The 18,276-nt window shown below is 37.2% G+C and overlaps 1 protein-coding gene across 1 annotated transcript in view; it reads right to left on the bottom strand.

The window, feature by feature from the left end:
• The window catches only part of LOC121639981 (obscurin-like), a 146,648-nt gene that overhangs the window by 11,814 nt on the left and 116,558 nt on the right, over positions 1 to 18,276 (bottom strand). The window contains exon 9 of the mRNA XM_041985601.1: positions 12,559 to 12,825. Within this exon, the coding sequence (XP_041841535.1) occupies positions 12,559 to 12,825 (267 nt within the window). The remainder of the gene's footprint in view (positions 1 to 12,558; positions 12,826 to 18,276) is intronic.

Below are 18,276 nucleotides of genomic sequence, written 5' to 3' on the forward strand. Positions count from 1 at the left end.
TTTTCAGACTAATCATCAGATCATTCTGTCCCATATAAACATGGTTTAGACAAAGGACCCAACAAGCCAGCAGGGGTCCTATAGTTGGACTTGCAGTCTCATTTGAGGAGAATTCATATTACTCGTCTTTTTTCTTAACAAGTCTAGAAAGAAGTGTTGAATATAAAAATAAATAAGCTGCAAGTTGCTGTGGCTGGTGTGTTTTTTATAAATATGACTAATAACTTCCCTACAGCTATTTCACAGCTACTTTATTAGAAACTGATGAGAGATGTGTGAAACTCTGTAAGATGTGTGATGATGCATTGATGTACTTTTTATTTATTTCAGAGAAACAACTTTTTAACTATTGATATTATAATGAGGATATACTTAATTAATTGATCATATTATTCAGGGGCCGGCATGGCTCAGTGGGCAGAGTAGTCATTCTGTAGCCCAAGGGTTGCTGGTTCAATCCCGGCCCAGTCGAGATCATTTCGAGGTGTCCATGAGCAAGAAACCGAACCCCTAAATGCGCCTGATGGTTCATGGTTGAGCACCTTACATGGCAGTTTCTGCCGTCTGTGTGTGAATGTGTGTGTGAATGGGTGAATGTGACGTATATGTAAAGCGATTTGGGTAAAAGTATATAAGTACAGACCATTTACCATTTACCATAATCAAGAACCAAAACACTTAAAATATGTAAAATGTTCTAACATAAAAACTGTTTGGTGAGAAGAAACATCTTAGTTAAAAAATAAACATCCTCTTGATCTAACATATGTAATCTTACTTAGATTTCTGTTTAAGATTTACAGGAGGATGGTGAATATTATTTTTTTATCTGGAACATTGTGGAGGAAAGAAGTTGAAGAAGAGGAGTTGAACTTGTTAAATATATTTTCCACTTTATCTAGAAGTTATTCTGTGACCTCGTTTTTTTTACCATCAGTCAGGAGTAAATACAACATGAAGGCCAGAAAGTAGTTTGACTTAAAGTTTTTAACTTCTCCATTTTCATAAGAAAGAAAACAGATCACTGCTTTTAGGGAAGTTATGGTCCAGTTAAACCTGTAGCTGGAAGGAGAGTTACAGAACAAAACCCTGGAAGACTAACTGGAAATGTTTCTGTTCTCACTCTGTATGCAACAGTCAGAAGTTAAGGGAGCTCTGTGCCCCCAAAACCAGACCTCTGGACCTGCCATTGACTCAAGATATATTATCATGGTTACAATGACACACAACAGACTGTAGATACAAAAGAGGAAGAAACTCAGTGAAAAAGCTGATGATAAATGAACAAGTAAAGAAAGAAGTTCAGTTACCTTCAGCATGTCCACAATGGAAGAGTGAACTGATCCCTAAAAGGAAGATTTACATTTAATTAGATGTTAAACTAGAAGAAATTAAATAACTGAAAAGAGACTAAAAACTAATGATGAAGACAGAAATAAGGAAGGAAGCATAACAATGTAGAATAAATAGCAAGAATAGAGAAGTGTAAGAATTAAATAGTAAATTATTTTAATAACTGAAAACTGCTCATGTAACATGCAAATATTTGAACAAAAGACATTTTCTTTTAACTGTATCTTTACCAGAAACTCTGCAGCAAACTAAACCAGCAACCAACTAAAAAAAGTCCACAACTGTGTTTAGTTTAAGATCTCTGAATTGAAACTTTCTTCTTTACTGTCAGTTTCCTTCATCTGCATCATTTCAGCAGAGAAAGTGATGTACTTACACAGTAGCTCCATCACACAGAGCAAAGTCTGCTCCATCCTCACATCCAGTCCTGATAATGTGTCGCTGTGCTTCTGAGGAATATTTCCACTTTGTATCAGGAGACAGGCTGAAACTGCAGCATCTGAAGAGAACCGTAAGAAAGATATGTGTTCACCTCAGTACGAGATCAGACGTCTAAAAGTTTGTCTTTCAGTCTCCTTACACCCCTTAGAAATATTATAACTTCCTGTTGTGTAACTTCCTTATCAAACATCTACAAATATAATGAACCCTTGTTCATTATATTTAATAGTTTATAATAAGTAATGTAGTAATTTCCTACCAAATCATGAGATTATATGTTGTGTACAAGTTATTTTTAGTCTAACACTTCTAACACTTCCTTTTCATTTTTATACTACCAGCATCCCTGCAGTTAATGTTCAGTACAGAGCTCAGATATAAAAACTAACTCCTGTAGCTGAAGAGGTGAACAAAAGGGAGCAGAATTAGAAAATCATGTAGTGACATGAAATCACTAAGTTTAGTCATTCTTCACCAAACTTATTGTGTTTCACTTCTTGTGTTTTTTTCTACTACACCGCTAATGTCTGTGTAATGATGGCAACTTTTCATGTTTACACACATAAATACATACTAACAATTAGAGCTGACTCTTTACAGCTGATCTGCTCGATCACGTGTCGAGCATGTGACACGGAAGTGTTGTGAGCATCGTCTCTGAGCAGGATTCAGCATGCCAAAAGCCACGTGATAGAACAACCGAGGCCTCGTTACGTCGTCAGCGTGAATCGAGCACCAATCGGAACCTTCGAAGGGGCGGGGCTTGTCAATCTCTCAGATTCTAAACGCTGAGGAGGTCGCGGGTTTTTGAGAGGAGATTCTGTAGCGATTGTGCGAAATTACATTTAGACAACAAAATAAGCATCACATCAGCATCAAATTGTATTGGATTACATTTAGCTTTTAGAGATTTTGGGAAACAAACGTCTGCCAGGGTAACTGCTGAAGGAGCTCGGAGTGTGAGAGAAGGACGGAGCGGACGGTGCCTTCACCATCACAGGTAAGTTTTATTTCCCTTTCTTTATATAAATGTCTTCTTTTTTTTTAATAGCCTTGCAAGAAGTAGATTTTAAACATAATTATAAACTACAACCAGAAGCAAAAGAAAAACCACAACCTGCAGGACTTTAGACAGCCGAGCTGATTTCTGACCACCATCAGCAGAGAATTTAATCATTTTAAAGTTGGTTAATTACACTTTTGTTCTTGCGTTTCTTTCAGGTGCAACCTCTACAAAGCTGGAGAGGTAGTGTGCCAGAAGAGGGGCAGACTGTACTGTGATAAAAGAATACATGATGTAGGAGTGGTTTAAACACATTTAATTTTATAACAGTACCAGAGTAAGTTATAATAGGCATGTTATAAGTAGTAAAAAGTCAATTACCAATAATATATTTTTTCTTTTTTATTCTAATTGTTAAAATTGACAGATGTGTTTTCATCTGAAACAGTCGGTTGTCATTAAAGAATTGCAAAATGGCCACATTATAGAGAATTCAGGTTATTGGTATTTACAGCTGTAAAAAAATGTTTTCTAATATAAAACTTTTGGACTTTTTAATGTCTTTGTCTAAAATTACAGTTAAATTTACAGATGGCACAAGCAGATTATTTTGTTAGAACTTGTCAAAGACATACATTTCCTCCTAACACCTCCAGTAAGTGTTGCCTGGACATGATAATTAAAGCTGTCATCATCACACTGAGTCATAGATGAGATTGTCATAGATATGTGTTTTACTCCATGTGTCTGCTCCTATGACTGTTATTTGTGGCTTCTATTTTAATTTTCTGTACAGCACTGTTCCAGTGTGGTTTGTTTTAAAAATGCCTTATAAATAAAGCGGGGTTGGATTGGATACCATATCATGGAACATCAGTGCACAATTATCAGCACAAAGTTAAAGATAAATTAACTTAATCTACTCCACATGACAGAGCAATGTATACAAATGTATACACATAATTAATACTTGGAAACAAATTGTTAAAATTCCAACAGGATCACAGTTGAATGACAAGAGCAGGAGACAAGTGTGGATCAAGGCTGGTAATAAAGCAGATGTAGGTCCCTCAAGTGTTTCTGCAGTTACTCCTTCATGTTTCAAACTGTGAAAGTCTGATAATAAAAAAAAGCATAAAAATGATTCATAGCATAAAGACATGCATGGTAAGTACTCACTGAGAAAATGAAAGCAGCTCAGTCTGGGACAATGGATGGAACTGGTAACTTAACTTATATAATCTGGTTTACATCAATAAATCCATCGGCATGGAACATCAAGTTTCTTTAAACTTTGTTTAGTGAAAACAAAACGGATATTAAGTCAAATAAACAGACAAATTGTGAAATAATAACAGTATTGCTGACAGTGAAAAGTATGAGGTTTAACTTGTTTTAATGTTGTTACATGTTGAGCACAGTGAGAAAAACATTATAACGATGCAGCTGATATGAAACAGTGAAAATATAAAACACTTCATGTTAAATTAATGTAAATATTATGTAAAAAAAGAAAACATTTTGATATAAAGAATTAAATCAATGTTATCCACAGAGGAACTTCTTCAAATATGTTGACTTTATACTCATTAAAGATGTGAGGATGGTTTATTTATTATTTTATGTGTTATAACCGCTAGTTGTAGAATAAACCACCACAGCGATGCAGCCTACATTGCAGCATCATTATAAACAATTGTTTGAAATCTGACTTCAGAATAAACTGTAGTTGCTGTAAAACGTGACCCCCCTGTGAATAAAGAAACATGAGTAAATATTTAACTGTATTGTCACAGACAGGATATAGAAACTAAAAGAGAAGAAATAGAAAATCTCCACATGCTGCCAGCATTAACACATGGGCATTGTATCTGTTGTAATTTTCACATAAATGGTTGTTTTGTATTACTTTCAATCATTAGATTTTATTATTTGTTAATAAAAGTATAAAATGTGAAATGTAATATGGAAGTAGATAATTTGAGTGTTTACAGTTGTGTGTTGCAGGATGTTGCTTGTTTAATGGCATTTACTGTATATTGTTTTAATTTAAATAAAGTTTTTTTTTTAATGCTTTTTTGTGTTTTGTTTTTTACTTGCTCTAGGACATATTTTTTATGTTCTTTAATAACCACTTTAACAACCATATTAATAAATGAACTGCTTTTCTGTTGCATGGTGCTGTTATTTTATTTATTGTGTGGAACCACTACAATCCTTTAATTATTTGGTTCTACCTCAGCTGAAGTTTAAAGCAAGCTGAGCCATTCAGTGACAGTAAAACACTGCAAAGCTTTGATTGGTCAGATAATCAAAGCCTGTAGACATGAACAATTCTACAGCTGCACACTGGCACATTTTCTTGTTCAACAAACTTGTTTTAAAGTCCAGCACACAATTGTTTACATAAATTAAGAATATTTCTGCACACAAACCACAGACTGTGAGCAAGACTAATGGAAATACAGGCTAGTTGCAAACTTTTACAAAGCACTGTAAATCAAGTTTGGATTTTTCTTTTCTTTTTTCTGTAGTTCTGCAGCTCGGTTAGCAGTTGGCTTTATTAAGCTACTATCTGTAAAGGAAACTGAAGGAAGGGAAGGTCCTGTGCTGTAAACTATGGGAGCATGAAATAGAAAAACACCACAAGAGGCTTTAGATGTCTTTTAACCATTAACTCTGCTCCCATCTAGTGGAAATAAACGTGAACCAAATCAGCTTGTAAACAGAACTGCTGACCTGCAGCCTCCTGCTATGTGATGGCATGAGGACATTTTTCACTACAAACGCTGTTTTAACTTCGGAGCACTAATGTCAGGTAAGAAGCTGTACAACATCACGAAAATAACCCGACCTTATTGTTCTAGGGTTGACTGACTTTACCTGTGTTTGCTGTCTTCACATTAATATAAACCGGATCTTCCTCTGCTTCTTCGAGCCCTCCTGTTAAGATCATCACATGAAAAAATAGTTTTAAGTCAAAACGTTCTGGACAATTTCTTTATTTTGTACATAACATGTGTTTGAAGTATCTCACTGTTCTTTCCACAGTGTTTGAGCCCAACGACAGAGTATATAACATATCTGGATTCGTCTGCATCTGAAATATTTCAGGATTTTTTATCAATCATTTGCAATCACTTGTATTCTCAAACCAATCAGCTGCATCAGAAGATGTATTGTACCTGTGTCTCCAGATTGTATGATTGGCTCATAGATGTCAACCTCAGCTGTCAAAAAGCAAATAAAACAACTTAAAAATTAGGACATACTTAATATTTATTGCTGGGAATAATAACACTCAGTAGAACGATCACATTTATATCTTTAAATCTAAATAAAATCATTCTGTGCAGGAGGAAGGGTCAAAGTTGCCTCCATCTGCTGAAGACTGACTACTTGTGGAGTGTGGAGGACATTATTACAGCCCGTCTATAAGACAGTGGTGGCTTCACCATCTTCAGTACAGTCTCCTGCCACAGAGTGTGGAGGCTCTGAGGGGAACATGAAGACCTGAAATAACTGATTAATACTTATATATACTTATACTTATTTGACTCTGTTATGAATTTCAGGGGAGAGGAGGATGGTACTAGAACTGTTAGTAAAACATCCATCATGGAAAACTGCAAAGCTGTGGGAGCCCTCAGAAATAAACTTAATCTTCCTTCTAAATATTGCAGGTCCTCCATCCACCTGCTGCTGAGTCTTTATCACCAGCATCACATAAGCTGAACTTGTTTTATCCCGTCCTGTTTTGCACGTTTTCTTTACTTCCTTTCCATAAGAGTCGCTAATGTTAAGATGCTGGTGTAGCAGATTCACCAAGCAAATCAAGATTGGAACTTTTGTTTACTCCTGACTAAATTAAACATTTGATGGATTTTCCTCCTTGCAGACAGGACAACTCCTCTCCCTAGCAGAAGTCAGGATTTCTGACTGTTAAGACATCATGCAGGAATTTTTATGACTTGGTTCCAGCTACACAGGCCACAGGTCAACCTGACTTGGGAGGGAGTGGACATTTTGGGATGTTAAGTGGTATCAAGATCTGGAAAGTTTCTGAAATTTAATCTTCAGTGCAACAACAAATTTGTCATGATTTGCCTCACAGCGAGCTAAACGTTTTATGGACTTCAGACGGAACTCATCACCCGACAACATTGTCTACTTTGAAATTGTTTTCCTTCAAAACTTGTGTTTTTCTTCAACTGATAATCCACCCTCTACAGGTCTAACCTCCATGGGAGATATCTGGAAACACACCAAGAACTGTTTTCTTACACATTCCAGGAGGTAATAAAACATTTTTGGGTTTCTGTGGTCTTAACACAGAAAAGACTCTCTTTGTTTGAAAGATAAAAGATTCTGTCTTTATCATTTTAAAGTAATATATATATATATATATATATATATTACCTCCTCCAACCACCCTCCACCTACTCCAATCTCCACCCCATATAACACCACACTCACACCCTCCCCTGTGCCGTACCCACAAACACTCACAATCACACTTATGTCACACATAACACAACAACCATGCCCCGTGGGGGACACCCCAGGTGGATCAGAGGGCGGAGAGCCCCAAGCACATCCACCCACACCACACCACCACCCACAGAGCCAGCAGTCCACTAGCGCATCCAATCTAGGTCCCAGCCCCTGGGGCAACCACCAAGCGAACTTCCCTCTGGATGTTGAGCCTCTAGAGGCATTAGGCACCCCCGCACCCCGGGAGGTCCCCCAGGACAAGACAGGCCAGGAGAGGCCGCCCCCCATGACAGGCCATACGGGGACTGCAGCCAATGAGCAGCCGCCACCGACCCCAGAAGGTACCCACCCCCCATATGCCACATGCCTAACGGGGAATGAGAGGATGGGGAGGAGGACAGCGGCAGAGCGCAGACCCCCGGCACACCTCCCCCTGCCCGCCCCCGGTGACGCCCTGGGGAAGAGGGGTGTGACAGATCTCCATTGTCCTCCTCCTCCTCCTCCCCACTCATGACTGTTTGTGGTGAGTTGTTTTTGCAAGTAAAACTGAGGGGCAGTGACCATATTGTGCTGGGAGCAAGATCCTATTAGTAGTCCTGCCCTCCATGCACTACATGAACCATTAGTGATTCTTAATTTATAAATTAGAGTTATCTGCTTTACTTCTTGTGAAAAGTTTGAAAAACCAAATAAATAAATATTTGATGTGTCCGATTACGGTAGGTGTAGTACTACATGTTTCATTGAAGTATAACTGCTGACATATTACAGACGGTAACAGACACAGTAAGAAAAACACAGCAGACAGAGCATCAAGTGTAAAAGAGGAAAGACTGCAGCGCTTATAAACAACAAATGCTATCATCATTTATCAGGACTGCTTGTCAGACATACTTTGAAAGTACCTTTTGCAGTCTGTGGCTGCATGGTGGTTAGCCGTCACTCTACTGCATTTGGTTCCTAGTTCAAACCTTGGCTGGTACTGTTCTGTTTGCATGTTCTACCCGTGTATGTGAGGGTTGTCTCTAGTCCACCACCAGCACCAAAAACATGTTCTAAGTTATCTCTGTAGGAGTAAGTGTTGGCGTGAGTGGTTGTTTGTCTTGGACCTGTGTGACCTGTCCAGAGTGTACCCAGGTACCCTGACCCTCACCTAGTAGCTAATGATTATAATTCTAGTGACTGATAATAATCAATTTTAGGTCCTGACCATTAAGTGGAAAGCTGTCTTCTTTGGTTTCAGTCTGGTTAACTCCATGGTTTGCAGTCTGACTGGAGCTCTCTGACTGAATGGACCTAAAATGTAATAAATACAGTAAATTTATTCAGTAAAGATCTAATGATTTATGGTTAAGATGAGAGGTAATTAAAAACTGCTGTACTGACCTGATCCAACATGAATCTGTAAAAAGATAAATATTGATGTTAAATTGGAATAAGGAGTAGATAGAAATAATTATAAACAGCTCACCTTTTGACTGTCTGCTTAGACACAGCAAAAGCAGGAAAATACAAACAATTCCACCAACTGGTCCAAAGATCAGCAGTAAAGGAAGTGAAGAGCTTCCAGGTCTGGACACAGCTGATATAAGTACAGCGATGAATACTATCAATTAGCCTTTCACTACAAGTTATTCCAATAATAATAGGTGTCAAATAATTTTATCTAGCTCACCTGTAACTGACAACCAGCTCTGTTGTGACGTCTTTCCTGCATGTTGACACTTGTAGAAACCTTCGTCTGACTGTGACACTGCAGAGATGTTCAGCTCCTCCCTGCCATCATGTTGGAGAAGTTTGTCATTGCGATAGAAAGAAACATTGGAAAGTGTGTTTTGTCCTCTCCGTCTGCAGCTCAGACTGACAGAAGCTCCCTCAGTCACAGGATGGACGGGGCTCACCAGGATAACATCTGTATCTGTTAAATAGAGAATATTGAGAGAGTTGGTGATAGCTTTATCATTATTTGACATTCAATCTGTTGTACAGAAAGAAAACTGTACGCTTCATAAATAACCTTTCACCAACTCAACAGCAGATTTTTATAATGCCTTATACACTGGACATTTATTCTTTCATATTTGTGGCCAAAAGCCAATGATCACCCATGTACACACTAACCACAAGAACCAAGAGTGGAATCTCTTAAATAAATACCACTAAGTATAAGAATGGTAAAAACCTCCACTGGTTTCATTTGATTATTCTTTATTTCCTTGTCCTAGCAGGGTCAGATGAGTTATGTGCGTAAAATGTGTTTGTACAGGAAACATTTTTAAAGGAGTCATTACCCCGAAATTGCACTTTTTCAAGTTAAAACAAGTGTATTGGTGCTGGGCTGAAGTCTTAACTTCCCTGAAAGCTTTTCTTTTGAAGAAGATGGAGTTTTTCTGTCTGGGCCCTTTGTTCACACCACAAGAGTAAACTCTCACAAACACATGATTTTAATTTGCTCCTAGGATTTTGTCATCCCAGTAGGCTATTTGAATAAGCCAGTCCATCTTCCATGGCTAAAATCACCTGCTCTCAGCCTGCTGCAGTCGCCATAACAAGTTGTGTGAAGATGTCAAAATAGCGCTCTCATGTCAACTGCTCGGTTGTCAGTTGCCAAAAATAACATGTTTTTAGGCTCCCTGTAGCAGACCAAACTACCAGGGACAAATGGAATAAATTCATTTTTGGTAATAATGTACCTACATTTCTGCCTGCCGCACTCTATTTGCGCCTGAATGTTTCAGCAATTTGGGACAATTTCACCTGAAGATAGCATCAACCCTGCAGTTGGAACGAGGGGCGATTCCAACTTTGAGTGACTCACCATCAATGCAATCGGTAAGTGTTGCTACTGATAAAGTCATGCTTTACTGCTGACACAGCTAATGCTAAAGCTAAGGGACGAGCATAAAAGTTTAACCCCCTGCAATGTACAAACAAGCCACGTGTTTTCTATTTTATAAGTGGGGCAAAGTGCTCTGCCATGTTTGATGGTTTGTCATGATGGATGTGTGGTCATAGTTGTAGATGTAGCTTTGCTAGTCTCCCTACCACAACATAGCAGTTGTGATCATGTGAGCATTTAATCTAACAAGGTGACCATCATGTATTCTGATACTAGCATATACAAAAACCTACGTTTTACTACCGCTTCATTTCCTATTTTAGATTTTATCACGCAAACTTTTTATTTTTATTTTTATTTCTCTGACATTTTCACGTCATGTATGTAAAACGGGAGTTGTGAAGGATGCAATCTCTATGGCTAGATTTTACTAGTAACTGGGCAGAAATTAGGCTCCTGAAGGAGGCTAAAACTGGTGAACTGTGAGTATTACAGAGGCTGTAGTGTAGTGTAGTGTAGTGTAGTGTAGTGTAGTGTAGTGTAGTGTAGTGTAGTGTAGTGTAGAGGCAGTATCTTCACTCTCAGGCTCGGAGTCTGGTTCAAATATAAATGGCTGAATTTTGTAAGCTGCTGCTCGGTCAGGTTTGCTCGCCATTACTAAGCTGTTGATGTGAGTCGGACACACTGTGCATGCATTGTGCCAGCCGATCAGCCAACACCTCATTTACATTATTTAATTAGTCAGAAGTTTGCATGAACTCTCACGAGATAAAGTTGTGGTATGAGCAAAGGGTTAGGAGAAGCTCTTTGTTTGATTTTTTGTGTGTAATAAGTTTTTAAAGAAATATTTAAAGACATGTAGAGGACAGTGGATACATGAAAAGACCAGGTAATGACACCTTTAACATGCAAAGATTTACATGTTTAAATTGCTTAGTGTTTTTCATATGAACTTGAAAACACAACTTTAAGTCACCAAAGTTAACCAAACATTGGAGCACATCTTTGTAAATAGAGTAAAACACATTTGTGACCACTGTGAGACTAGTTAGAACTGAAAAGAAACAGAACATGAGTCATAACACACCTTGCACAGTTATGTTGAATGCGTTGCTGAACTCTCCTGATCTAAACTCACACCAGCAAACTGCACTGTGGTATTTCTCACTGCTGAAGGTACAGGAGGATCCATTCCTTGTTTCCAAGTTGGAACAGTTTCCGAGGTATGACAGACGTCCTGCTTCTGTAAACTCCATCACCCTCCACCCAGTAGAGTTTCCTTCACAGTTCAGAGAAACAGCCTCAGAAGTGAAGTGTTGACTTCTGTCAGGACTTACTGTGAGAGATACTGCTGGATGAAAATCTGAAAAACAAATTTTTGATTAATCACACTAAACTTATAGAAATGAGGATGAAATCCACCTCAGTCCAAGTTTTTTCTCCTCCTCTGTGGAATCAGAGGAAACATTTCATGATGGACAGTGTTTTGATGTTTGTATCATCTCTACCAGGAAATCAAACTTTTCTCCCATTTTTAAATGATTAAGTGTTCTTCTATGTCCTGTATCTGAAACATGCCAGCAGTATTTAATTTGTCTTTTTTATTTGTATTTCTCCAGCTGCCACAATCAGTGTTTTCTTTTTAACTGTAAGACTTGATCAGTGGTCTCTGGAGTCAAAACGGAATTTTAGGTTACAGACAAAAATGATGAATAAAAAGAAAGTCATTAAACAAAGACTGAAGCAAATACAAAACAAACTTACTTCCAGACCACATAAGCTTGAGGTCACTGTAACCAGTGTGATACTCTGGGTCTCCTCTTCCAGCTCTACACACATATCCTGTTGTGTGTGTTTGTCCATGAATGATGTAAAAATCTTGTGCAGTGCCATTGCCAGTACCGGCTAGCAGATCATAACTGTAGTTCTTGTGTAACAGATCAGGAACAGCTTTATACCAGTAGAACTTCCATCCTGCAGACGGATCTTCAACCTCACATCTCAGAGTTACTGAGGATCCAGGACTCAGCCATGATGGAGACACGGAGAGGACAGGTCCTGTTGGAGAGAAAGAAGATTTTTTTAACTGAAAACAAGTCGTGCCCACTACATCATATTTAGTCTCAAGTGCAAACATTTAAACAATTCCTCCATTCTCTCGCCAAACAATGAAAACACTACTTTATTAACTTCAGCTGATCTGTATTTACATTTACAACAGAAATAATGAGTTTTCTGTTGAGAACAATAATTTTTGATTGTGTAATAAACAAGTATTTACCCCAACATCAACCAGAAAAAAAGGAGATAAATGCTTATAAGAATGTTTTCTTTCTTATTTTTATTTATTTATTTATTTTGTTACATTTTATATTAAACGATATTCTGTTAAACAATTAAAATCCAGGACAAAATAACATGAACATACTTTCTCTAGTGATGATGACTGCATTACTGAACTCTCCTGATCCAGACTCACACCAGTACACTCCTCTCTGGTACCAACGACTGTTTAAGCTACATGTAGATCCAGTCATCGTCCCCCAGGAGGAGCAGTCTGAAAGGAAACCTCCTCCAGTAAACCTCATCACTCTCCACTCAGCAGAGCTTCCTCCACAGTTCAGAGAGATATCATCAACAGTGAAGTGTTGCTCTCTGTCAGGAATCACTGTGAGAGATGCTGCTGGATGAGAACCTGAAACACAACAAGGAGACAAACATTGCTGAATAAACATCATTATTCATTTCACTTATTTAGCTTATTCTTTTGAAGATTTGTGAAAGCATTTCAGTATATCCACTATTTAAGACAATCTATTATTTCTACCTTGAAAACATTTAATGTTTTTAGAAGGAAAAAATACTCTGACAGCTTCTACATTCATAACTTAAAATGCAGTGATATGTATATAGTTGTTTAGCATTTTATTCTTCTTCTGATGTCTTTTTTCTTGTTTATTATACTTGTAATGTGCATATATTGACTATACACAAGTTAAATGTGCATATACATTATTTTTTATGTACTGCAGGTAACATGAATCAAATCATCATAAACGTTAGTATTAGTTGGCAAGATGAGGTTGGTCTTATAGGAAAAATGAACTAATGGGGGATAAAACAGCTGTTGAGTGTTTAAAGATCAACTCACCGGTAGACCAGACAAACTTTGGTCGACTGTAATCAGTGTAATAAAATCTGCTTCCAGCTCTACACACATATCCTGCTGTGTGTGTCTGACTTTGAATGATATAGTAATTGTGTGTGGTCCCATAGGTGCTGCCAGGCAACAGTTTACAACTGTACCCCTTATGTGACAGATCAGGAACAGCTTTATACCAGTAGAACCTCCATCCTGCAGACGGAGGTTTAATCTCACATCTCAGAGTTACTGAGGATCCAGGACTCAGCCATGATGGAGACACAGAGAGGACAGACCGGAATATAACTGTGCGAAAGAGATTTTGAATAAGAATAAGAGAATTATCTTTTAAAAATTATTACAAAATATTAGTGGAAATATTAGAGAGAAAAGTTGTAAAGTTACCTTTAGCATGTCCATAATGGAAAAGTGAATTAAGCACTGAAAGGGAGATTAACATCTCATAAGATTTGATTAGATTACATCACATATCAAAACTATAGAGAATAAAATCACTTTAAGAACATTTAGTAAAGAAGCTAGAAATAAATATCTTGGTTAAGAGAAGTTTAAAAAGTAAAAGATTTGTTTGATGGAAAAGGTTCATCCACAGAGCAAACATTTGAATTAAAAAGTAAAAGTAAAGATGTGTTGAAGCAGACTGACCCAGAAAGCAAAGTAAAAAACACACAACTCTGCTTATTTAGTTTTATAATTTAAACTCTGGTATTATTTTTTTTTTCTTTTTTCTTCATGTGCACTGCTGAAACAGGGAACATTATGTACTTACACAGTAACTCCATCACAATTAGCAAAATCTGCTCCATCCTCACATCCAGTCCTGATACAGATTCAATCTGAGGAAATTTCGGCTTCGTATAAGGAGGCAGGCTGAATCTGCAGCAACTGAAGAGACCTGTAAGAACTAATCATTGTTTCTCAGTATGAGATGAAATGCTGTGTGCATGTTAGTTTAGACTTTCCACTCAGCCTACTTAAACCACTAAAGCACACTGACACTTCCTGTTTTGCCAAAACCTGTCAAACTAAGATACAAACTGTGTTTGAGTCTTGTTAAAAAAAAAAAAGAGGCAGTAGAATGAGGCAAACACTTGCTATCATCAAACAGTAAGTCAGCGTAGTTCTTTCTAAAGAAAGGATCATATTGTTTCTCATGTTTGTTTATGTTTGATCGACCTGTTTGCTGTGTGTTTAATACACTGTATAAAAACACATACAGATAATGAAGAATCTATCAGAGATTATGTTTACAAAGATTTTGGCTTCTATGAGGAAAGTTTTACTGTGTAGTGTAATCTGAGTCTACATTATAGTCACACAATAACAAGTCTTCCAGTTTGCACATGATTACATGTGAGAATAATCAGAGATAAATAATTAAAACAGTTTCTGTGTTGGAAGGCAGTGTATCTTTACTGTAAGTTATAGTTTGAGGTATTACATATGGCCCATTTTCAATTAAAAATGGTCTATCAAAATATTCTCTTTGTCTCATAACTTACACCTTCCAGCACAAAACAAAGTCAAATTAAGATGAGCAGTTCCTAAAACAAAAGCAGGGTGAAGGAGAGAGTTCAGGAGTAAATGAGATCTGCGAGCTGAATCTGAAGGAGGTAAGAAGTTCGCAGGATCGAAAGTTTTAAAGAGAGAATCTAGAAAAACACAGAAATGTACACACACCTGCTCAGATTGTCTGTACACATGTTCCAGTAAATAAAGTAACATAAAGACGGGAAATTAAAAGAGGTGTGTGAACTACTGCATTTTGAGATTGAGAACTTAGTTTTTCACATTTCATGTTTCATACTGTGTTAATGTTAAAGACAACATATGTCTCTTTATCCAGGGACGGTTCTACAGGCAGGACAAGGGAGGCAACTGCCCCCTATTTTAGAACCTGAATGTGAAGGATTGTTGTGGTTTAAGATGTCCATTATTCACGTGATGATAGTGTCTCATTTGTGTGTGATTAGCTGGAGCATATTTCCCTACTTAGCTAGTGCTGATTATATTAAACAGGAGAGCATTTATGAAGAATTTAGTAGAAAAAGGTTTGGAGCTGCAGTAAAACATCTGTGTGATCAATATCAGCAATGAAGCTGATCAAGGTTACATCCTTACTGCGAGATAATAATAATAATAATAATAATAATAATAATAATAATAATAATAATAATAATAATAATTCTAAATGGATCCATCCTTTATTTGAGCCAGATGTTTTTATTCTCTGTATAAATTCCAGCTTATATACATTAGATGTTCCACAATGATACATGTTTTCAGTAAAAACCTGCAGGTGTGTCAAAATGTTAGAACACGCAAGAGGGGCGCACAAAGACACACGCGTCAGTAACACGCATGAAGCATTAAACCGTTCACAATAACCATGTTAAAAATCGTCTGTTGGAATGTACATGGAGCCGGTTCCAGGGAGAAGAGGTTGAAGATCTTTAATAAATTACAGGAGCTGCAGGCTGACATTGTCTTACTACAAGAGACTCATTTAACAAACTCAACCATAGACCTTCTTCAAACAGCTCAGTTTCCTCATGTTTACTCAGCTTGTTACAATTCTAGGCAAAGAGGAGTAGCTACTCTTATTAATAAGAGACTAAATTTTGACATAGATAGCACAGTAGCGGATCCGGAAGGCAGATTTCTGATAACTTTATTATCTATTTGTAATATCAAATTATGTATTACCAATGTGTACGGCCCCAATGCAGATGATCCCTCCTTTTTCCACTCCCTGTTTGCTACACTCCAGAATTATTCAGATAACAGAATAGTGCTAGCTGGTGATTTTAATGTAGTCTTGACTGAACAAGATCGCTGCAGCACATCAGGTAGTCATCGAGTCTGGCAGTCGTCAGAAACTATCAAACAGTACATGAAGGATTTTGGTCTTTGCGATGCTTGGCGCTCTCACCATCCTAAACTAAGAGAATACACCTTCTTCTCTTCAGTTCACCACTCCTTCTCTAGAATAGATTATATATTAAATAGTAACTCACTAATGGGCGACATTTCAGAGACTCAGATACATCCAATCAGCATTAGCGATCACGCACCAGTTTCATTCACTCTGAGAAACAAAAATAATAAACCGATTGGTAAAAGCTGGAGATTCAACACCTCTTTATTGAAAGATCCTGAGTTCATTGATTATTTTAAAAAAGAATGGTCAATTTATATAGAAAAAAATGACATGCCTGAAACTTCAGCGTGTCTCCTATGGGAAGCAGGAAAAGCAGTAATGCGAGGGAAAATAATTTCCTTCTCCTCACATAAGAAGAAGAAGGAAACAGCAAGAGTTTTAGAATTAGAACTCAGGATTAAATCATTGGAGGAGGCTTACCGCATTTCCCCCGAAGAGCACACAATGAATAATATAAGGAAAACTAAATTGCAGCTTAAAGAAATTATAGATAAAAAAACACAGTTTTTAGTGCAAAGACTTCGCTTGGAGAACTTTGAACACAGTAACAAATCTGGAAAGTTTTTAGCAAATCAACTAAAAACAAACAAGGAGAAAACAACAATCTCCTCTGTTAAAGATCAAGACGGAAACATCAGCCATGACCCAGACAAGATAAATGACACGTTTAGAAGCTTCTATAAAACATTATATGAATCACAGATTAATCCAACAGATGAACATATTGAACAATTTTTAAACAACATTAATCTACCAAAACTAAAAAATGAAAATAAAATAAATTTAGATGCACCTATTACTGTAGATGAACTCCACGAAGCTCTCCAACATATGCCCAACAATAAAGCCCCGGGTCCAGATGGTTACTCAGCAGAATTTTACAAGGAATTCTGGACAACGCTAGCTCCTACATTTTATAATATGTTGTTAGAAATACAGGAAAAACAAAAAATACCGCAAAATATGAACTTAGCTAATATAACACTATTGCTAAAACCAGGCAAAGACCCCACACTTCCATCCAGTTACCGTCCCATATCTTTAATAAATGTAGACCTGAAAATAATTAGTAAAGCTCTTGCCAGAAGGATAGAAAAAATAACCCCTCTTATAATACATCCGGACCAGACAGGTTTTATAAAAGGTCGACATTCATCTACTAACACACGTAGACTAATTAACCTCATTGATTACTCTACTTTACATAATCTAGAATCCACAATCATTTCTCTAGATGCAGAAAAAGCCTTCGACAGGGTAAACTGGAAGTTTCTATTTGCAACACTAGACAAATTTGGGTTTGGACCTTCTTTCATAGAGTGGATTAAAATATTATATAATAACCCAAATGCATGTGTGAAAACCAACGATCAAACTTCTCCAAGCTTCCGCTTACAGAGAGGCACCAGACAGGGCTGCCCACTCTCCCCCTCACTTTTTGCCATTTTCATAGAGCCGTTAGCAGCTGCTATTAGACAAAATATAGAAATTAAAGGAATCCAGGGCAAAAATATAGAACATAAAATAAGTCTTTATGCAGATGATGTATTACTCTTCCTTCAGAACTCACAAACATCACTCTCTCAGACAATCACGGTTATTAATAAGTTCTCATCAATATCTGATTATTCTATTAACTGGTCTAAGACTACAGCCATGTCCATCAACTGTGACCTACAAAACATCCCTAATATCAAAATACAGACAGGAAACATTAGATATTTAGGTATAAATATTTCCCCCAGATTATCAGATTTAACAAAATTAAACTATGTTCAGCTACTAAAAACAATAGAAGATGATCTCTTACGGTGGAGGCGCTTACCCATCTCAATAATGGGGAGAGTTGCCACCATTAAGATGATGATCCTACCTAAAGTTAATTATTTATTTTCAATGATACCCACTAAACCCTCCACCAGTTGGTTTAAATCTCTGGACTCTTTCATATCCAAGTTTCTTTGGAAAAACAAGTCGTCACGTATCAGTCTTAAAACCTTACAGCAGACTAAAGATAGAGGAGGACTGGACCTACCAAACTT

This window comes from Melanotaenia boesemani, chromosome 5 (assembly GCF_017639745.1).
Source record: "Melanotaenia boesemani isolate fMelBoe1 chromosome 5, fMelBoe1.pri, whole genome shotgun sequence".
Lineage (NCBI taxonomy): Eukaryota > Metazoa > Chordata > Actinopteri > Atheriniformes > Melanotaeniidae > Melanotaenia > Melanotaenia boesemani.